We start from the raw sequence: 23474 nt of genomic DNA, 5'->3' as shown, positions 1-23474 counted from the left end.
GGGATGGAAAGCTGCCTTTCATGCTCTGCTATCCAGGGCACTGGCCTTGCAGCCTGTGGTAAAGTGCCAGATACTGTAGTTTATCTGAAAAGGCAGAAACCCTGCAGTGCCTCGTGGTTCTCGTCTGGTCCGTCCCCACTTTGTCCAAACTGAAGAGGACGGCCCATATGTTTGCATATTGTAGATAATGTTACGGTTAAACATTGACAGATAATCTTTTGTCTTTGAGTCAAAGTGGTTTGTCTTCTTTATGATCTACAATGTTTTACATTTTCAGCAGCCTTATCTACTCACACACTTGAAAACCAGTCATGGAAGTTGACTTAACAATATTTACAATATGGTACTCCTGGTTAAACCGAAACAGAAAATAAAAAGTACAATGTACCCTAAGATATGATACAAATAACATTATATCTGTCTTCATATTTTTTTTACAGTGTGGTACTTTTACTAGAGTTAAGTTATGTATACTTTAACAACTACAAAAACCCATCATCAGAGAACGGTAGAAAACAGGGAGGAAGGGAATAGCTGAGTTTACCAGGCCACAAATCATTAAATTCATCCCTGTCTCTATACTATTAAAGCTACATCAAATGATTCTAATGATAATAACAGTATGTGGTAATAATAACAAAGCCTTCTTGAGTCAAGTGTTTTCGTTTTGTTTCGTTTTGTCTGAGTGGAGGACCAGTGTGTTTTTAACTTCTGTTGCATCCAAGCAAATGTAGAAAATGTAATAAAATGTAGAATTAAAATTTCAATTTACAAGAGGTGTGTTTTCTCTCATCGATCAATATTCCTGTAAAGGTAAAGGCGTATGGGGAGTCACCAGCTGTTTGGACCAATAAACCGGAGACTCTGCACAGTTCCCTCTGAATTCGTGTCCATTATTTATGGAAATAGATACATGCTGGAGGCTCTTGGGGGGGGGGGGGGGGGGGGGGATTAAACGCACGGAGATCGCTGTGTAATCCGGTTGGAAACGCGTGCAGGCCGGCGGGTGGGGAGGAGCCTTGAGACCCGGGACATGTTGGGGGGGTCAGTAGGGTTTCCCCTCATGGAGCAGCAGTAGAACGCATGCGCTCCTCTCCACCGCCGTGTCTCCATCCACCCACAGCGCAGGAGCGGAGGATGAATTTGTCGCGTTACCTGCTTAAAGGCGCCGCCGGCCGGGAGCGCTCAGCCCAACCTGCTTCCCGGATACGTGGACGCTGACACTTTTCTCTTTCTCCCGGAAAGTTGCAAAAAGAGGGTATTTCATGCGGAGGGAGGATGACGCACAAGTAGAAGATCATTGGGGAGAAGAAGCGGGTAATCTGAGCGGATTACAGGGAGGAATCAGAGCGTGTGTTGTTGTTGAAGATGCGGAAACAAGAGGAGAAGCGACAACAATCTGGAATTTGAAGCTTCGGGACACCCAGACTCACCGGGCGCAGCCAGCATGCCTCGGCTCAGGAGCAGGATGAAGACGAGCCAGTTCGTTGGAGACACTTGCGCCCAAACACCCTGAAGTTTCCTGGACTGCTGTGCTATGCCTCGGCCGACTTCTGCCACACCATTCCGCGGAACTGACGGGTTTGGCTGGACCTGAGTCGCCATGTCAAAAGTCATTCAGAAGAAGAACCACTGGATTACCAAAGTGCGCGAGTGCGCGGTTGTGCGGGACGCGTGCGGGGCGCTGAGCGTGGAGCTGCGCGGCGGCGCGGAGAATGGAGAGTTCCCTCACATCGGGCCGCTCCGGGAGGATGCGCTGGATTATCAAGAGGGTAAACTGTGCGAGGGTGAGCTGCTTCTGGAGGTGGAGGGGTTGCCGGTGTCTGGATTACCCCTGTATGACATTTTAGCTGTGATGAAGTGCTGCCAAGGTCCCGTCCGGTTCAGGACTGTGCGTCAAGGTAAGAGACACAGGGAGAGAGAGAGAGTCACCAGCATGTGTGTGTTACAGAGAGAGAGAGACACACACACACACACCCTAAAAATGACTTCAGTAAACATTACATTGACTTACACGGATTTCTTCGATACTTCATCTAACCTGAACCATAGTTAGTACTTGCCTAACCCTGCACCTAAACTTAACCTACAATTTAAAATGTATTATCACATCAAAATGGAATAATTTATGTTGTGCAGACTTGATTTTTGTCGCAATAATAACATGTCCCCCTAGTGTGACTCTGTAAACATATTTAGGTCCCCACATCTAGTAATACCTGGACTGCACATACACAGTCCTGTCTCCCTTCCATGACTTTAGAGGACATTACGATGACTTCCATAGATTTCCAGAAGACTTGTTTCCACCTTACTCATGGTTACTACTTTCCTAACCCTAAACGTAACCCTAATTTTGGCCTAAACTTCGAACTTGTCTTTACCTTTTTTATTTATTGATTTGCCTTACAGGGAGTAGCTTTTTGTCCCCATAAGGAAGACAAGTCCCCACAATGTGACTGTGTGAACAGATTCATGTCCGAGTCAACGTTGGTAATATGAGGAGTAATACTTGGACCACACACACACACACACACACACACACACACACACACATACACACATACACACACACACACACACACACACACACACACACACACACACACACACACACACACACACACACACTCACACACAAATGTGCAAAGTTTTTGCAGCTATCCTTAGACCCCAAAGACTATTGGCTTCCGTTCATTCTGGACAGCCGAAACGGAACCTTAACCATGACCAGTTCACGTCTAACCCAACCTTAACCTGACATCACCTCAAATCTTACCCCTAACCCTAACCAGGACCTTTGATACTAAGTTTGTCCTCATTGGGACTTTAGGTATTATTGGTCCCTTTGAGGACTACTGGACCTGATTATGGTCCTAATGAGGTGACAAATACGAGTATATACACACAAGCACACATTAAGAGTTTAGAAATCCCACTGGAAGTTGTTTCATAATCACCATGTGGCCTACTGTTATAAGAACACAACAAAATGGTGATTTATGTGAAGTAGGGCAGCGGAGCAGTGCTACTGCTGCTGCTGCTGCTGCTGCTCAGATTGTCTCCACAGAAGCCTGGAGTTTTCGCAGCTTTGACGTGAAGCTGCTCTGACAGTCCTCCTGCCCTCGTTGCTAAAGACACTGTGGGTCAGACCTGCAGGATCACAGATTAGGCCACTTATACAGCTCTGAGGCTTCATCCATAGCACAGAAAGTCTGCTGTGACATGTACAGAACTACATCTCATACCTGCTGCAACAATTACTTGTTTAATTGTTATTTAGATTGATAATGAATTAATTATTTTATACATTTTTCAAGCATAAGGGCCAAATATTGTTAACTGATAAACTTGGATTTATGCTGTTGTGGAGTCCAAACAGGAGATGGGAAGCATCTTGTATTCTGGGAAATTGGGATTGGTATTTTTCTCTTTTTGGACTAAATATTTATAAAGAAAAAATTCAAATAATCGTTAGTTGTGTCTCTAGGTTTAATACTTTACTGTCTCAGCATAAGATTGAAAGTCATCTATCACCTTACATTAGGGGCGGGCAATTGTTAATTTTATGTCCTGGTTAATCTTGAAGACATCCACTGTCACTAAGCAAGTTTATAGAGACCGTGACATTTTATGACATTTACAGTCTACCAGTCTACCATAACAACATGGATCCACCCTACAGTCACTAGCCAACAGTATGATTGGCTGGGCTGATTGGCTCAATTTCATCACATGCCTCATTCATAGGGTGTCTGTCATGCTTGACATATTTGATGGTGGATGAGGAGCCGGTGCTGAAATAGATCCAAGATTCAAGATTCAAGATTCAAGATTTTTATTATCAAATGCACAACAATAACATTAAGCAGTCGCTGGCAGTGAAATGCTTGAGTCACAGGACTCAGCGTCTGTCGTGTTGTAGTAGATGGACTCTTCACAGTCAGTTATTTGTCAGAGCATCTGTAAACTCTGAAGACTGTCAGGCAACTCCAGGGAAAACACGGCAAATCTGCTCAACCACCTTAAAAAGTAACAACATAAAAAAGTTGAAATACAATCAACAAAGTACAATAAAGCAGCAAACAATGGAACAAGGTGACATGACGTGGTCACGTTCTATGTCAGTAAGGATATTGGGATTGGGAAGCTATGGACAATGTGGGTTTTAATAGACACTATAAATGCATGATCTGATCTGCCAGTGTGTTTAATAAAATATTATATAATGGAGCAAATTAAGGCCATAGGCTGGTTCCAGCCTGGATATAAACTTGGAAGAAAGATCCCAATTCGGATTGAGGATGGTGATTGTCCCTTTAAAAAGATCATCATATGATTTTTTGGAAAAATTGTTCACTAATATTGTATTTGGGTTATCAGCTGCCCAGCTGATAGTCTCCCATCTGTTGTTTAAATGTCGACAGTGATTCTTTCAAGGGCTGCAAGTAACATTTATTGTCATTATCAAGAATCTGTTGATAATTTTGGTCTCTGTAATCCAAGGGGATTTCCTCAGACGTCTTTTTTTTTATCCTTCTAACAGCCCCAAACCTAAAGTTGTTCAATTTACTCTTAAAGAATAAATCCCACTTAATATTCAAGGAGCTATAACCTGAGCATTTTGTGTAATTTTTCACAATCTTTACTTATCAACTGAAAAGATTTATTGCTTGATCACCCGATTGTTTCAGCTCCACTCGCGTCTGAAAATGAATGTATTGTTTATTGTAAACCGAGGACGACATTGTGTGAGAGAGCGGGACACCACTCATGGGCAGATGGGGTTGTTTGTGGACATGCTCCCTTCGTGTCGGATGAGCTTGACCCACTGTCCACAGTCTGCTGCATCTGCATCTGTCCATGAGACAGGCCAGAGGGAGCGGGACAGGGCCACACATTCAAACCTATTCTCTTTTGATCTCTGAGTATCATGCATGGCTTTGTTGTTTGCTTCTCTGGCCAAATCTGAACGTTCTTTGAGAGACACTTGTCTCACTCTTCTTTCATTCCCTCGCTCATACACTGACACAATGTCAGACAAAGCTTCCCTTGCCTCTTCTCTGGGGAAATCATTAACAGCCTTATATAACCATGGTTTAGTTCAAGGGTAGCATCATGGCGTTTCTGGTCTACTGTATGTCCGTTAATGGCTGTCAAGGCTTGACCTGTGAAGCCGAAGTCTCGACCCCTGGGACACTGCTCGCTGCTTTGTTTGCAGAGCAGGCGTTTGTTTGACATAATCAGACCGGGCTGGCACCACAGGGAGATTCTTTAATATCCACAAACGGTTTTCTAATTAATCTGAGCTCTAATGCAGAATGGTTTGTACTTTTAAATCCTTCTGCAACTCTCGCGTAGACATTAAGGGCAACATGAGTTGACTTCATTGCTCCGTCATTATATAGCGTCTTGCTTGAGGCAGCACATTTTCCTTGTCTCTAATTAAAGGAGAGGGGTATTCTCTGACAATCTGAGTCGCTCACAAAACCTTCATTGTGCCCCACAGTCTGTTGGGCTCCGATGCACAACTGGCCCGGGACAGTGATCCAGGCAGTCCCGGACCAGACGACAGGTTGGCGGGATTGATCGGACCTCTCTCCTTTCCTCTAGAAAGAGCTGTGGGTCTTATTACAGGAGACCACATCGCCTCTGTAGCGTTGTGGAAACCCTATCAGTGTGCGGAGGTAGCGAGGTCACTGCTGCGTTGTACTACAGCGCCCACAGGTGTGTTTCTCCAACTGAGGAATGCAGAAAGAAAAGAACACCTGAATGAAATCGGAGCATTCCTCAGAGAAGGTGAAACATTACCCTCCTGTGGTTTTGGCTTTTTATTAAGCTCTTCAAATAACACTTCAAACTGGGATGGAATGAAAGGGATTCAAGAGCTTTTTATTTATACAGCAAATATATAATGACTGTGTATGTTTTTCTGTTTAAATCCCATTGGTCTGGTGGAGAATACACATTACTGGGTGGTTCGCTTTATCTACGGGTTTTTTAAAGTTTTACCCAATAGACAGTCTTCACAGTTTGAAAACCTAGGGCTGATTGAAACCAAAGTACATGCTTACAAAGTGCACATTACAGACAAATATACAGAGTGATTGTGTAATATACTCTCATTTTCTACCTTCCAATAGACTGTGTTTACTTCATATTTCATCACATCAATGATTCGTTGTTTGCAGAGGCCCAGGTGAATCATGAAGGGAATTATGTTTGGCATCATTTGAGGTTAAAGTACAGAGAGGAAGGACTTTGACGCATCTGTTTAGTGCTTATCTTTTATGAGCAGTTGAATTTATCCCTGGATGAACGGTTTTGTCATCATTCTCTTTTCATGGCTACATTTGTTGAGCACCTGAGAACAGTGATGTCCCTGCAAACGGTTGGCGTGAGTGTGCACTGATGAGTCAAGAAACAGCTGTGAATTAGTTTTACAAATTCTTCATGCCTCTCCTGTTTTTTAATCTTTGAAGTGAACCACTACCCCCGCCAGCACCCAAAGGCTCTGGAGGTTTATGGTGCCCTGATCACGGGTGGGTTCAGCCGGGGGTCTGTCTGATCTCCAGGACAAATGGCCTGTGGTCGTCTTAGATCTTTGCATTCAGTTGAACTCAGCCAGAGCAAATGCTCTGGCTGTTGGATGCCTGGCATTCCTGAGACGTAGGGGCCAGGAGTTCACTGGTACACCCTGATCACTCCGATGAAACAGCAAAACCTTTATACCCCAATTTCTCTGGCTTTTTTCTTACTTTCTCCCTGCTCACTCCTCAGAGAGAGCGTGGAATAGTGATTTGGGAGACCATCTGTTTAATCATTCAAACCTTCAGGATAGTAAGCATCTGTCCTGTGGTTAAGTCTCCCTGAGCCCAACTCAGTGTGGACCAACTTCAGGGTCACTAATAATCGACCCCGAACTGCTGCGGAGGCAGCTAGGCAAAAAGCAAATCACAGAGCTTTTATCCTGTAGACAAGATAGAGGAAATGGAGTGATACATTAATCTGTTCATTTAAGGCGGACACAAATTTGTGCAAGAAAAACAAACACCATGTAGTGAAGATGCTGTAGTGATGATGCTGCTATTGGGGACACTTAAACGTGACTGGAGGAGTAATGGATGCTATTCGTTAAATCTCTGTGACTGTTCACATGCTTCTTTTCACCGTGTGAATAATGTCTCCATGAAAGGCTTGTAATGGCGATTCAATGACGCTTTAATTTGCTACTCGATTAAAATAAGATATTCCGCTGGATTAAAAAAAACATTTCATGGTTATTTTGCAAGATTTTAAACATACATTTTCGAGTGATACACCTGCAAAATTCACCATGTTTATTAACTTTGTCCGTAAGGAAAGCATTTGTTTTTAAGGGGATCTGGAAAATGAAGGGTTAGGCCAAGTGGTAGGGCTAAAGGCCGGTGCATGCTTCTGCGTTTTCACGGGCCCGCAAGCGCAAGAGCCCTTCCGGGCCCCTTACGTGCTTATGTATCTCTTCTTACGTGCTTACGTGCGTCGCCCAATTTTTCTAACTAGATGGCAAAGCTCCGCAAGCCTCCCGCAGCCCGCAAGGGATGTGATTGGTCTGCTAACTACATCCTTTCCGGAGTCGCATTTCCGGTTTCATGCCACATAATACCGGCAGAAACAACGAATATGGACCAAATAGAAGAGTGGTTGGCAGAAGAGATCCGAAAGTATGATCACTTGGATAACCCGTCACTGACTGGAGGATTTGTACGCCAGAAAAAGGCTACGAGGAGCCGCAGTGGCTATGTAAATAAACAGTCGACGAAGAAGAAAGAAGGCGTCTCTAAGGTCGTCTTTGACAAAAAACATTACTCCGCCTAGTGTTCTGGCGGGGAATTGCTTTATGAGACGCGCAGCGCTTGGGGAAGCATGGGGAAGCATGAATGACAAAGAGTCCTGCGACACAGCTGCGTGAAAAGCCGCCGACGCAGTTGCAGAAGCATGCGCCGGCCTTAAGGAGTGAATTGGGACGGTGCATTAGTGTGTTTACCTCCTTTGGTGACCCTGATGACCCTGTCAACACCATGAGTGATGGCTGTTGTCATGATCAATGATGTCGGTTATGTGGATGCATCATCCCAGTTCTAACCAACTGTTGTTTAATGTGTGTGTCGACATTACTTCCGTGGATCTTCAACAAAACACACAAAAAGTTCGAAGTTGTTAAGACAATCGGAAGGACAGGTGGACAGACAGATAGAAGGAGCCCCCTCCATATTTTAGTTGGATGTGAGGACTTTGCAGATATCATCTCCTCTGTGATGTGCTTGTCTCAGAAAGTCTCCAACAATTGCTCAAGTGTAAGGAGTTTGTCAGATTTCTTTAAGTGTGATTAAATTAGTAATTTCCCTGAAAGGTTTGTCAAAGGATTGTGACATGAATCCTGCAGCTATTTCTCTTGCTTTTCTGTGTAGCGTCCGCTTTCTCCTTTTCCTCCGGTTCCCACCATCACTTTATGAGCACTGGGTATATTTGGGGAAGCAGTAAGGCCTTCCAGTGGTTTATATGTCATATTTTTAGTAGTTTTTGTGCCCAAACTGTATCACAGACAGATACTTGGAGGTTATAAAAATTGGTCCAAATAGCTGCTTGTGAATATGGATGTTCAGACAGTATTAGTTTGACCTTCATAAAGTTACTTCCAATTAATGCTATCAATGGCAGCAAACCTGGGAAGAGGCTCTGCTGCCACACACAATAAGACATTATATAGACATTTAGGTGTGCAACTTTCTGAGGATACATATTGTTCTGAGACTTTCTCCCAGGTGGTGGAACAACGAAGTTGAAATGAAAGGATAGACAGGAGTTTATTGTGTGTCAGCTGGGATTGGCTCCAGCTCCCCTCCCCCCGACCCTCATAGCATAAGTGGTACAGATAACGGATGGATGGATGGCTTGAATAAAACAAATATGTTGCGGAAAGTTCGGCACTAGTCGGCAATCGTCCTGCAACTCTTTCCCCACAATTATTTTCATATTTTGCTTCAAACCGTGTGCGTGTGTGGGTTTGTGACTGGAGGCTTGATGTATTTGTGCATTATTTAATTGGGGCAGAAAACAGGTGTTACCCCACAGTGAGGCAGGAAGTCTCATCTGACCCTTTGTGTCCATAAAAACACGCAAATATTGTATTCAGCTGAGTTTCAGCTGAAGCATCCGAGTGCAGTCAGATTGTATATTTGTCCCAGTAATGACCTCAGCTTGAAATGAATGCTGCAGCTGATAAAAGAGGGTAAATCCATGTTTGTACAGTAGTTTCATTAAGAGAAACTCCTCCACATCATGTGAGTGACATTGTCAGTAACACAGAGAGCCCTCAGGGTTTCTGAACTACGGTGTTGTAGTTTAAATGATTGAAAACTCACTGTTCTCAGTAACAATTTGCATTTCCTGATAATAATTTAGCAATTAAAGTTAAAAGTTAAAGTTAAACTCTCTGACCTCTGAAAGTGAATATACTCTAAAGATGTTCGGTTTGCATAATGAATGACTGAAGAATGGACGTTTTGAGACCTGCTCAGATGATCCTGTCTGTTTTTGCCCTTTGTTGCTTTGTTTTATCTTTGATTGATTGTTGCTGATAGAAGTAGAATATTTGATTGTCCCAGGAAGATGTCTGATCTGCACATTACTGAATATTTTATTCTATCGAACACACAGCTCTCAGGCTTCTTAGCTCAGTGATACAACCAAAACAACAAAAAGATAGCGGGACAGAAATAAAAAAACATCACATATGTTACGGACCTATAAGAAATGGCTCGTGAGGCCCGGAACACATCAAATAAACGAATCAGAAACAACTGTTGCCACTAAATAATAACAAATGTTTATTGGTTGAAACAAACAAATATTTAGAAAGGCAACAAACCAAAAGGGTTGGAGGTTCCCGGCCAAAACAAACAAAAGAGAGGGGAACACTGAGCCAGCCATCGGCCGTCGAAGTCAGTGTTCACCCCCCGAACTAAGTCTGCCTAAATAACCCACTACCTAAATGAAAGAAAAAGGTTATCCGAAAACAGGACTACCGGGAACCCCCGAACCAACTACCAACATAACAAAAACTCAAAAGGACTTCTGGCATGGGGGAAACCGGAGCCTCAGTCTCCTCACCCGTTCACCTGCATGGAAGAATAGAGAGCGAGAAAGAAATTCACAGCCTCCTTAAGTCAGCTCCAGCTGACGAGGTGATGAGTCTCACCTGAGGACTGGCTGCGTGGAGAGAGAGAGAAAGGTGGAGAGAGAGAGAAAGGTGGAGAGAGGCACAAACACACACACACATTCTCACACAGAGCCCCACCTCCTGGCCACACGTAACACATACAACAAATGAGCCTCTTTGATGTATGAAAATAATTCTTTTGATTATATATGTATATCCGTCCATTTAGCAAAACATCGTAACTAAATGGCTTACTTTGCTGAGAGGTCAAGATAGCATGCCATAGGTCGAGCTGCCAGTAAGCGCCCTCTACTGGATCACGAAGCAAACTACTACAGATGGTTTCGTTATCTTGTAGACTGTATATTTTGAATTTAGACTGCTATTAGATTTTATTACAGTTTGAATATACTATTTCTGCAGCCAGGTGACGGTTGCTTTTAGGTCTGTCTTGTCATCTGTCTTTAAAAATTGTCAGCTGTTGTGCGGTTCATTTCTATATTGTATGCTCCAAAGCACAGGGGGTGAGAATCTGCCACATTTTCATGTCCAGTGTACGTGAATGGTCCTCTGGTGTGTGTTTTCTAAGTGATTTCCCTTTTCTGCAAGATTATGATGGTTTGAATCAGGTGATCCAGGAAAACAAAAACAGAGAGATACAGCTTTAAGAGCTCATAGGATTCTATCGCTCACTCAGTCTCTCAATGATGTACTTAAACGCACGGGCAGTGACCTACGCTCTCACACATGCTACTACTAAGTCAGTCAGTCTCACACACACACACACACACACACACACACACACACACACACACACACACACACACACACACACGCACACACACACGATCTATGCAAGAGATTCTCGTATAGTGGAGATAAATTGACCTTTAAGCTGTGCTCCCTCTAGATTCACACATCTGGAAGGGATTAGGCACCATTACAGGCCCTGATTCATACACATGAATCATAGTTCTGCTTTTAGTCGGGTTCTTTAGTTTTGTTGTGGTTTTTAGCCTCAGTAATTGCACCTTCCCTCGGAAGCAAATAACATACAGTGTGAGAAACGCTCTAATTTTCCCAAAGCTCCTCTGTCATCAAGGGAGTTTTCAGAAAACTGGTCAAGAGACTTCAGAAATATTTCTATAAATGAATCATCTGTGCTCAGTTCGTAGTTTGTTAAATAAAATGTTGCTTCTCTTATAGCATTACTCTCATCATATAAACCTTGTTGTTTTGTTTAGCAGAGGGAGGGGAAAGGTTTGCAGATGATCCTTAGAGGATTTCTCCTGCAGCTGATCTCTCTATCCCTCCCCTCCTCCTCGTCTGTCAATCTCCAGAGATTCAGGTTGTTCATAAGCTCTTGAGGCTGACCCGACACTGTTCGGTTTACCAGTGCATAAAACGCTTTATGCACTATCATCGGATATCCTGACACTAATGTTCACACTGCTCTTTAATCTGGACGATCACAAGACCAGTAATGATTTTTAAAAGCACCACAAAAGACAAATAATATATATTTAAAAAGTTAGTGTTCATTAGTAATTTAAACCTTCACTTTACCCTGGATGTACTGCTGTGATTGCTGCACCAGATATGAAGCACTGAAGACTTTCTGTCGGCACAACACCGCTTGTTAATATTTGATGAGTTTCAAGGTTAGTGATCTGATGGGGTGCAAGATTAACTTGTACCACATTAGACCTGGAATGTTCCTCTAATGTCTCTTCTATAGGCAGTGATGATTTAGATCAATAAATGTAATTTATATGTTTTATATTTAGTCAGATTTTCAGTCAGTTTCATTAAAATGTGGAACTATAGCTTGTGGTCACCTACATATATGAACACCAAGTGCAAACTGTCTTTTTATATCTTTTACGAGTGGATTTCATTATATCTCTCCAAAACAACGACCATTGCTTCCTGAGTTTTTCTTCACTTCCTGTGTTCCATGGGCTGGTCGCTGGAGGGTCGGCCGCCCTCTGATGAAGTAGAGCATGTTGGATCATAGTTACATTGATATGAGTTGGCAGGGGAGCAGCACAACAAACATTTATTCAGGCAAAACATCTGGTACCCGTGGTGACTGGAGTGCAGAGATGTTTCAGGTGAGGCTGTTGTCATAAAGATAAAATCCCATTAACAGAGCCCTCTAGTGGTAGAATGGTGTATCAATATGATGATGCATCCAAGGGACTGAGAAAGGTCTGGTTTTTGGTAGTAGCATTCTAATATGAATATAAAAAAAATCGATTTGCATGAATTTATGATAAATATGCAAATTATAATATTTCTGAATTATAGTGGACAATAATCAAATGACACATTGTTCCGATTGACTGTTGTGGTTATTGGGATCGATTTATTGTTTCATGAGTTACATTTAGAGATGTTTTTATTCAGAAGTTGAAAGGAAGTGACACGTTAGCTCAATCATGATGTGAATATCATATTTCAGGTGTAAAAAACTGTTTGAGCAACACTGATCATTATTTGAAGCCACACCCAGGGCCTTCATTACCGTAATCATCAGTTAACTTGAAACAGATTGGAACTTTTATGAGCATAAAACATAAATATGTTTATAGTCGTATTGTTTTAGAACTATCCGCCTACAGCTGGTTTTGTTGACACAGACTCTACCAAAAAAGTCCCTGTTCTCAAAGTTACACCTAATCCCAAACACATACACTGAAGCTAGAGTCACAAAACAGACACAACTTTGATCTCTGAGCTTCAGAGCAACCCGACTGCTTTTCCCACGATCTTGTTCTTCCCAGAGTCTTTTACCCTGGAAAAGGTGAAAAGGTTCAGTCACACCAGAGGACAGACAACTTCAAACAGGTGGAGAGGAGCCTCCGTAGGTTCAAACAGCTTCATGAGCTCCTGTGTGTCCGTGGGTGTGTCGCGGAATCCACATTATGTCATGCATTCCCAATCGTATATCTGCAACCTGTGGCAGATGGACGTCTAAATCAAAGGAGCTTTGCAGGAACTGGCCTCCTCAGTATCTGATATTCTCATCACTGTCAGGAAGTCTGATGACTGTTCCGGCTGAGGTGGTTTGAGTTGGTCACAGTAGCAAAGAAGAAAGCTAAAACAATGTAGGTGGTTAGTGTTGTAAAGGAAGCCATGACAGGAAAGTTTTAAGACGGAACAAGTTTTTCTTTTCTGAAAGTATGTGGAATTGTTTGGTCTTTACTGGTTATGTGCCACATTTTTCTATTCAGTAAACAGTCAAATTGCTTATTTAATAGATATGAACCAGTAAGAAAAGAGTTACGTTTTTTTTTTCTCTGTGTTGAAAACGAGTGAGCTGTAAAACTCACGACAGCTCATCTTACAACAGTTGATGTTTCAGTTTTGAATGATTGATTTCTTGTGAACAAATAATCATGAACCAAATAATTTGATAATCCTGCTTTGTGCAAATTCTGGCAGAGTAGCTTGAAAACATATTTTTCTATTAAAGAAAACAATGTTTCATGAATTATTCCGTCATTGTCAACTTCTGCTAGTGGACAAAAAAAGTCTGTTATTGCAGGTTTGAAAGATAATAAATACATCTGCTGTCGTCCGCTACAGAAGTCATGTCTGACTTTCCTGATATAGTGATTGAACAAATCAAACAAGCCTTCTTTAAAACCTATATTTTCCCTCTGCTGGCCTGCTTTCACACACACACATCTACCATGATCCGACACTTGCCTCCAAATATTAAATCACTTGCTGGTTTTCCTCCAGCTGCAGCTATGAATCACTGCGTTTCCAGGGTAAATTTATAATTCACAAAGTCAGATAATGATGGAAACGTTTTGCCTGAGCAGTTGGTGTCAGCTACATTTACTTTGAACGCTCAAGTTCCTCGCTCTCCTTCTTATCTCGTGCTGCGCTGCTTTGTATAAACTTGACCTGAAACGGGCTCTCAGAAGGAAAACAAAATTTGTATCATTTTATGTTTATCTCTGTTCTCACTATAGAGCTTCATCGTGAGGTTATATATGGCTGAGTGTGTTTAATCAGTAAACCGTCGCTGCCTTAATCTGAATCAAAATGAAAAGCAGAGGCAGAGGTGTATTTTTAAAACACTCATCAAGCAGTGACTGTAAAAGGTAAGCATGTTTCTCTGCTGGGGCTGAGAGCTAAAACAGATATCGTATTGTCCAACTCAAACACAGTGAAGATTTGTTCTGTTAGCGTCCGGGACTGTTTGCAAGCTTCCCTCTGTCAAAGGGAGGGAGTGACCTTGGGCTGCAGCTGTTCGTCAGTAGTTGGCAGCATCTGTGCTGTGCTGAGGGGTGAGGTGAGGTTAGGTGGTGGGGGGGGAGTCGGGTGCACAGAGTGGAGACATATTTGGTGCTAAAGGCAGGTCAGTTCGGGATTGGTAGAGGACTGCGTTTTGGGTTGGATGTAACATAAAGGAACACTGGATGTAAATTTAGCACTGTGAGAAAAGTTGATGTATGTGTTTTGCAATTGTTGAATGCATGTTGTGATAAGCTGGGACTGGCTCCAAACAAGAGTTATACATAGATAAGGAATGGAATAGATGGATCGATATCGGAACTAGATAATCAGGTGTAGGTTTGTTGGTCCTTGGTGGAGGTATGTGTTCTACTGAGGGCCATTATGTCAATAAATTAACTTGCTTACAGTTATTGAAAAGAGACGATCCAAAGAGACTGCAGAGGAAACACAAACGGCGTTTCTGGTGAGCTGTGGGACACCAGTATTGACCTGCTCACATATGATCTCCTGGTGACCAGGTTATTGTTTTTTTTGGGTCAACTGGTGACAGGCCTATGTTAGGTTGTTTAAACTGAAATTTGTGCTTGTGTGTGCTGTTGGTTTGCGCTGGTATTTAAAGGGGGTCTTGCTGGAGACGAGCCTATGATGGGTTTTTTTGACTGGTTTACTTATGCTGGTATTTATTCAGGGGCCTTGACTGTGGAAGATGGATTATCGTGGTGAAACATAACCATAAACCTTTCTCACTGACTCTTCCTGCACAATTTTTTACCAGGAAACGCTTTAAAAAAGGCACAAGGTCTTTACTATGTTTGGCTTTAACTGATTCACATCCTTCCTTCTCATCAACCTTGAACTCAGCTCTGGCTTCAATATGCCTGGGTAAGCATTGGAAATTGTCCAGTTCTATTGTCATCGCCTCTCTAGCTCCGGTGGCTTTCTATTCATTAGTATGAAGGACGTGGGAAGGAAGGATTTACTTCTATTTACCGTTTATAGGACTTCAATGGAGCAATAGTAGCCACACAGGCTGGAGGAAAAGGAGATTGAGGAACAGACTCTTTTTTAAAACCATATTGGACCAGGTGACTGTTGATGTTGTGACATCAGATCCATTTATAAATCATCCTAATTCAGAGCAATATCTTGTTTCCTGCTATGATCATAAATCTCACAATGATGGATCTCGAGAGGACGAGGACTCGACATGTAATATTCCATCAAACACAACGAATCAGCGGCTCGTTAAAGAACTCACAGTTTCTACAGAGGTAGAGCTGCAACTAGTGGGAAACAGCAGCTGATCTCAACACATTAACGTTAAATGTGATTATGTAATCGTTTCTGATTCAGACAACTTTTTATTTTATTCAATCTATTCTTAAACTTTCTCTCCATCGTGGCACCTGTTAAAGAGTCGACAGCAGTGACTCTTTGTGTTTTAGATGTACAGCTTGTGCCACAGAATTTTATTATATCTATCTATATACTTTACTGTACAGTCAGTGCAGAACAGGGAATTGTTAAAGGTACGTGGACAAAGCAATTCACTTCCTTTAACATTTGAGATTGTTGTGAGTTTCCCAACATTTTCATTGATTTCTCAGAAAACAATAAATGGATCCTGATGATAGAAATTAAGGGACTGATATTTATGAGTGTGTGCAGTTTCAATTAGGGGACTGTTTGACCTTGGTGAAGGGGCTCTACTCAGTATCATTTTAGTATTAGGTGTTAGTTTCTTATCAAGTAATCTAGCAATGTTAAGTTTGATCTTTTTGAAGAATTGAAACTACTGTAAATCATCTTCTATAAAATGTTCTTCAAAATTAAAATACATTAAGTAGGACACACACTTCTGTTTTCACTCTTTGATTACTTAATTACTGATTACGAAAACAATATAATGGTGAAAGTATACTATTTGTCATATTGGTGGAAGCACAGCATTTTTCCAAGGTCTTTTCATCTTCATCGCCACTCACTGCTCAATCTCATCATCCAGTTATTTCCTGTTCCTCCCTCCTGTCTCTCGCTCTGTCGCCATCATCTGTTGGTTATCTCGATCCGTTCTTCCATCTCAAATGTCTGGCCTTCATCTCTGTGTTCGGAGCTTTCCAGCTGTGAAGGAGAATCTGTGACTTCTCACAGTCTGAGTGTCAGATATCGGAATGGTTTGATGGTGAGTGAGTGGTTTCTGAAGGAAGCACAATGTGCGACTTGAGACTAATGTTGCGCACACACACACACACACACACACACACGCACACACACATACTCACCTTTAATCAACCGCTGTAGGCAGAGATGAGTCATGTCAGTACGTTAATGAATGCATTCGTTTTGTTTCTTCACTGAGCACAACGAGGCGCTTTAAGACACGACATGGTTCATGTCAAATAAAATCTGCTCTTGACGTCACAGTGAACATATGCATGAAAAGTCATCATCTTTTTGGTATCTCATCTTCATCACTGCACCTCTGGTTGGCTCTGGATAGATTTTATTTTTGTAAATCTTTTTTCTTACGTTGGAGTCTGTCTTTTTTACAGCGCTGAAAATAATGGACCGATTCTTCTGTTGTCTCGACCATCTGTTTTATTATCACCCATGAAGATAGTTGACGATAGCTGACGAATCACGTTGCATCACCCAGACCCGGACACTTTAGTTTAGGAAACAGAGGCTAATATCATGGTGTCAGTTTCTGCTCTTGGATTTACTATTTGATGACTGGTCGCTTTTTATTTCTGTTTAAAGGTATTTTTAACTAAAGCTTGGAATACATTTTTTTGTTGACTTAGAACAAGCCTGAAAACCCCCTGGTTCACCTGCTGGTTCATTTCTGACACGGCTCTTTGATACATTCTCTCTCAAAATGTCATGCTAGTACTGTCCTATTAATAAACACAAAATGCCCCAATATAACTTTAAACTTAGGATGAGCCTTTTAGATCTCGACCTTTTAACATGGACCTTAATCCGCAGTAACCTTTTCTACCACGAGCCTATATACGATGTACCCCCCCCCCCCCCCCCCGCCTGAAGTCAGCTCAGATTGGCTCCCCCCCAGCCCCCTGTGACCCTTAAAAGAAAAACAGTTTAGCGGTAAAATGGGTGGATGGACAGATATCTACCTGAGTTTGCTGCATCATAACAACAAGGATGGCAGTCGAGATCCAAGGCCTCTCTTTAATCTTATCTCCACAGCTGTCAGCCTGCTGTGTGTGTTTGCGTGTGTGTGTGTGTGTTTACCTGTTCTTGTTTATTTGTGAGGACCATTTTGAGCATAGACCTTTTTTCAAAGGCTTGTTTGAGGCTCAAGACTTGTTTTTAAGGTCAGGGTAAGAGTTAGGTTAAGGTTTGGGTGAAAACGGTTAGGTATTTAGTTGTGATGGTTAAGGTTAGGGTAAGATGCTGGCAAGTGAATTATACTTATCAGTGTCCTCACTAAGACAGAAGTACAACAATTTGTGTGTTTGTTGTATTAACCGTTTTCTTTATCCTCCGTTTACAAATTGTAATTCTTTGTGATGTTGCCTCAGGTTTTTAAAAAGCGTGCTTCCTCTCAGGACACTGGTAGCCGCTTCTGCTTGGTAACTAACTCGAGAAAGTCACATGACATATTTCATCTAATTAATCTCCTTGTGCGGCGTCTTGTCTGTCAAATATCTCCCCACACACAGCTCTGTAGATCGGATAGAGAGCCCCCTGGTTTAAACAGCTATTTTTGTAAAAGTGACTGTTCCATATCTTAATTAATGTTAGCAGAGAGCTCAGATATATATTTAGGTCACTGGATGTCCTGTCTCCTGCTTTCCACCAACTGCACTGGTTTGTTTGTGTGCCACATCAAGAAGCTCCTTCAATTACAGCCCTCAAGGTACAAATTAGTGGTTATTGCACTCGCTGGGAAGGCGTCTCTCTTTCCACTCCTTCATCCAGATGCATGTAAACTATAATTTAAGCCTAATGTGATAATTTCTTGTCTTGTGTTTGTGAGTTTCATCATATTAGCCGCCTGGTGATGACACACTCGTCCCTGTGCCATTAAGTGCTCCAGTCTGCTGCAGCAGTTGATGGAGGGAGGGAAGGAAGGACGGAGTGAGGAAGGGAAGATGGAGGATGTGTATCTCATCTCCGTCTCATTGCCCATGGTCATCGGCTCCTGTGAAAGAGGGGACTTTAATGACAGAGGGGCCCTTTGTGTCAGGCAGGCAATGACATTTAACAGAGGCAACCAGTTAGAACTGATGGCATGTTCACATCGCAGCAGCTTGATGCTCTCCGTGAGCGACAGGGAGCATTCAGCCGCTCGATGCTCCCCTGTTTTTACATGTTTTCCTCACGGGAGGGAAATGCTACATTGGAGATGTGAAAATAGCTTAGTGAGCACTTTTTTCTAGAAACCTGGCACAAAGAGGTGTTTTTCCTCCACTTTAAAAATGAGCCCAGGGGATAAAAATAGAGATCCTGCCATCTGGAGTTTTGCCTTGTTTCAGTATTTGACAGGACTCATGTTTAGTCTATGTGGAAGTATGTTTGGGCACAGGCAGAGTGGGGGGATGGTGCCCACATATCCCTCCTCTCAACTCTCTCCGTCAAGTTTTCACTCTTTTATTCTTCCATTGCACCAGCCTTTCGTTCTGTTGTTTCTCGGCCCTGCCTCGTTTTTTCTTCCTCCATCCTTTGGCCTGCTCAGCTCGTAACACAGAGCAGAGGGAGCGGAAGGCCTAAGTTCCTGTGGTTATATTTAGCAATGAACAGATGCAGTGCACTGGAGCGGAACACACCGCCTCTGCTGCTGCAGCTACTGCGTGATTGTGTGTGTGTGTATGTGTGTGTCTTTGTCTGTGACTCTTCCTTCCGACCAGTTCTCCCATCATGCACTGCTGATTCTGACTCAGCAGCACAGGACCGGAGAACTGGGACAGAACATAAACCATCCGTATGTCTCAGCACGTTCAGTTGTCAAAACCTGACGCTCTGTCCAAAAACAATGTTTGTGTTCATACAAGACCTGTTGAAAGTTCTCTATAACCTCCTTTGTATGGCAATAATAAAATCATACTGGTAATTGATTTTTCAATTAACAGGGAATCAATCAATAATTATGTTGATAATTAATTGAATTTGAATACTGTTTCAAGCCCCGGTTTTTCAAAAGATACTATTTCGGACATTAGCAGTCAAAGTTACATATCTTATGTTCAAGAGAGAAAACAGTTTAAAATTTGTAATGCCGATGCTGTGAAATCAAGATTTCTTTCCAATTTGTGTTACTTGTTCTGAAATGATCAAATCTCTGTCGGCTGATTTTCCAGCCATAGTTAAATTCAATTTCTGGTTACCCCGCCAGGCCAATAAATGCATTCGCAAAATTAAAAAGATGTGCAACGTGATATGCTTCCTGGATATGCTCAGCAGTAATGTGAACAAGATGTGAGATGTATTATTTGGCTTAAAAAAACATATGTTTGATTGAATGACGCACTCACAGTAAGTCCGATATATTAATGTGAATAAAGTGAAAAAGGATGGAAGGAATCCAGTTTTGCGGAGCAGGATGGTGTCATTCGGAGCATCTGTCTGGTTTCTCCACGCTCCCTGGACCCAATGAAGTTGGAACACCATGAAAGCTGCTGTGGGTGGGGCTGGTTATGAAGGTAGTAATTATAGAAGACAGAGGCAGAGGAGCGGTCCAAAGCTCCATGGCTGACCTCTCAGTGATTGTTGTTTTTTCCTCTCCACCCCTGCCCCTCTGATTGCAGGGCCCATGGCAGGCAGCTATAAGACGACAAACATGTGCAGATTGAAGGAGCTAAATACAGTTACGTTTATATATGTGGCCCCTGCTTCTGAGTGTGTTAATAGTCATTAAAAGAAAGCAAGTGGTTCCCTTATAACGTCATTATCATCACTTCTTCTGTATCGGCTGTCGTGAACTCTCTCAGCCAGGATAATGGCTTCGTAATAGCTGGAGAGTGCGGATACGTTTTCACACCGAGCGAGCAGAGAGGAGCCCATCACAGAGAGCCGGGGAGCTTGATCAGTGTTGTCTCAGACGGCTCCTCCTTACCTCTGCTGGATAATGTAGAGTTAAATGCTCTCAAGTGTAACTGGAGAGTCCTGTGTTGACTGACGGGATGTCCTGAGACCCACAGGAAGCCGCTGAAACAATGGAATTTACTGTTTAAGAAGCAGCATATCCAGTTCCTACTCGGTGGTCATTATTTGGAATTGGTCAGAGGAAATACAATATTATTTGTCCTGTGGAGGAAATGCCTTCTCTTTGTGTTTGTGTTGAGCTCTGCAGTGTTGTCGGCCTCGGATGGTTGTGGAGGCTGAAGACTGATAGGTATTAGCTACATTCGGGTGATTTGCGGATTAAGAAGATTTCTGAGCAGAGATGAAACCGTAATTGCTCTAATCAGTGTGCGACTTTCTGTCTGTAATTGTGTTGTGACGCTCCTGTTGTGCCAGAGCTCACAAGGATGCAGACAAGAGTGGTGCCTCCTTAATCTGAATGTGATAACAGACTGGCCAGTGACCCAAATGACCTTTCTCACTGATTTTAAAGAGGAATTCCTTTTATACTACTGAGAATACTTAAGTTATAATGGTAAAGGAATAACTAAACATGTTGGGAAATGTTCTTATTTACTTTCTTGATGAGAGTTAGGTGAGAAGATTGATGCCACTCCTGTGTGGAGGTATCAAAATTAAAACACCTCAAAAGCTCTTTCATTAACAGGTTACTGATTCAGTCTATACAAAAACAAGAGTAAAGCTTCACTTACACTAACAGGAGAAAAGTACTCATGATAAAAATGACAGATTGTTTTTTCGGGCCTGGAACAGAAACTGCTCCTGACCACACTCTGTTTCCGTTGCGTATAAGAATCATCATGGTCTCTCACAGTGAACGTCCTTTTAAATTGTCCTGCTCTAACCTCACATCTGCTCACTTGGACTTTCTCCAGACATTTTGAGAGGGGGCTGGGACGAAAAACTCAGCAGCTGACTCTGACATTTACGCTCTTAAATACAGCCCCTTTAGATAACTTCAGTCGAATGTGGGCAGTTCAGTCATATGTCTGAAAGCAGCATAGTGAGCATGGATTCTGTGAGTCACGCTCGCCTCCTCCTAGAGTTGTCAGCCTGTATGTGCCACGCTGTGTATGGAATAGCTTAGCAATTCTTCCAATAGCTATCCAGTTGCTGGCTTCATGTTTAACAGACAGATATGAGAGTGGTATCTGTCTCCTCACCAAATGTTCAGCACGAAAGTGAAATGTGAGCCTGTTCCTTTAAAGCCAGTCATATAATTTGCCTTGACACTGAAGAGAGTCACCTCAGCCCAGCAGCCTCGGCTTGGGAGGGTGTCTTGTCTTGCACCGTAATCCTCTCTGTCATCACTGCAGGTGCTGTTTAATAAGACGTGTGTATGTGTGTCTATACGTGCGTGTGCAACCATGCATGTGTCTTCCAATTGCTGCAGGAGTCTGATTTCCTGGACCTTAAGTAACAGTAACCTGTCTGTCATCTAACCCTTAATGTGTGCCAGCAGCAACCTACAGGGGAGATAGACAGATAGACAGCAGGCACAGACAGGTCGGACACCTAAGAGTGAAGTTCTTCGAACCACTGTTATGCTGACCTGATGCCTGCATGCAACGTTTTGGCATCTTTAGTTGAAAAACAAGAATAAGTTGAAAAACAAGAATTTAAATTCCAGTTTCCATTCTCAATCGTACAATACATCTTATCTTAATGTGTATTTTGGTTTCGGTAATTAGTTGTTTAAAAGCAGCAGAGTGTTTACTGTGTCGCATTCTCTCAGGTAGTGGCTATAATTTAAGGATTTATAAACCGGCACCTGTGGTCTGTATCTGGAAGGAAAATAGTTGTGTTGATATTTTCACTGAACACATGATAACAGATTTATTTGTAATAGCATAGTCACCGTGTTTGTGTTTGTTATCAAAGATGATGACTCCCAGATGGTTTGAGGTGCATTTCAGTGCTAGAAGACATAATTACCCACAGTCAAAGCATCAAAAGGAATAAAAAATCTATTTTTTAAATGTTATTATTATTAGTGCACAGGAGGCAGCATTTTAATACTACAGCTGGTAGATATGAGGATGTTTGTTAAATCTTAATCTAACAAGGAACCAGTCATTCCAGCTGTCAACTAAACAAAGTGGAGTAAAAAGTATGAAGCTACATGAAAGCACAGAATGTTCCCGGTTCGAATTACATCTTTCTGTGTGGACTTTGCTTAATCTCCCAGTGTTTAAGTTGGTTTTCTCAGGTTACTCCGGCTTCCTCTCACAGTCTAGAGACATGCAGATTGGGGTTTGGTTGATGGGACGCTCCTAAACGTCCATAGAGTGTGAATGGTTGTTTGTCTCTGTGTGTTGGCCCTGTGCTGCTCTGGCGACCTGTCCAGGCTTTAACCTGCCTCTTACCAGTGTCGGCTGGGACTGGATCCAGCTCACCCTGTGACCCTCAAAAGATAAGCAGTGTGGATAAGAGATGAGTGGATGGAATTTAAGGACAATTCACAAGTCAACCATCTTAGTTACTTTACACCACAGTCAGTGTCTGATATTACAGGGTATTTTTTATCTAATTCAAAATGCTCCACTTGGGATCAGGAATTACATCTTTGAAGTCACATTCGTGTCTTGTCCTTTTTTTTTCTCCAATACTTATGCTGCAGCTCCGCCACTGGGGGGCAGCAGCGCACAGTGACTGCACGTGGCTCATCTCATTCACTAATGGCTGGAGCTCAGGGTTGCCAAGGTAACTGCCCTGCATGGAGCAGACTTATTGGTGGTGAAGCTCCGAGATACAGAGGGCAGTGTGGAGCCAGAGGGCGGGAGCTGAATCCCAATCAGCAGCTGAACACACTCACACACACTAACACACACACACACAAGCACAGACGCTGACATTTTCCTTGACTTAACGTTCATTCTCTGCAAGCTGTTGGATTTATTTGTCGGGCTTG

General features: G+C 42.5%; 1 protein-coding gene across 9 annotated transcripts in view; it reads left to right on the top strand.

Annotated features, from left to right (window-relative positions):
- Positions 1-1061: 1061 nt before the first annotated feature.
- Positions 1062-23474, top strand: part of LOC128443066 (membrane-associated guanylate kinase, WW and PDZ domain-containing protein 1) — an 88555-nt gene continuing 66142 nt past the window's right edge. For all 9 annotated transcript variants that reach the window (XM_053425781.1, XM_053425780.1, XM_053425779.1 and 6 more), the window contains exon 1: positions 1062-1901. In XM_053425781.1, coding sequence (XP_053281756.1) covers positions 1604-1901 — 298 coding nt within the window. In that variant the 5' untranslated portion in view covers positions 1062-1603. The remainder of the gene's footprint in view (positions 1902-23474) is intronic.

This window comes from Pleuronectes platessa, chromosome 6, assembly GCF_947347685.1.
Source record: "Pleuronectes platessa chromosome 6, fPlePla1.1, whole genome shotgun sequence".
Lineage (NCBI taxonomy): Eukaryota > Metazoa > Chordata > Actinopteri > Pleuronectiformes > Pleuronectidae > Pleuronectes > Pleuronectes platessa.
The sequence above is the reverse complement of the archived record's forward strand: the minus strand, read 5'-3'. Positions and strand labels throughout refer to the sequence as shown.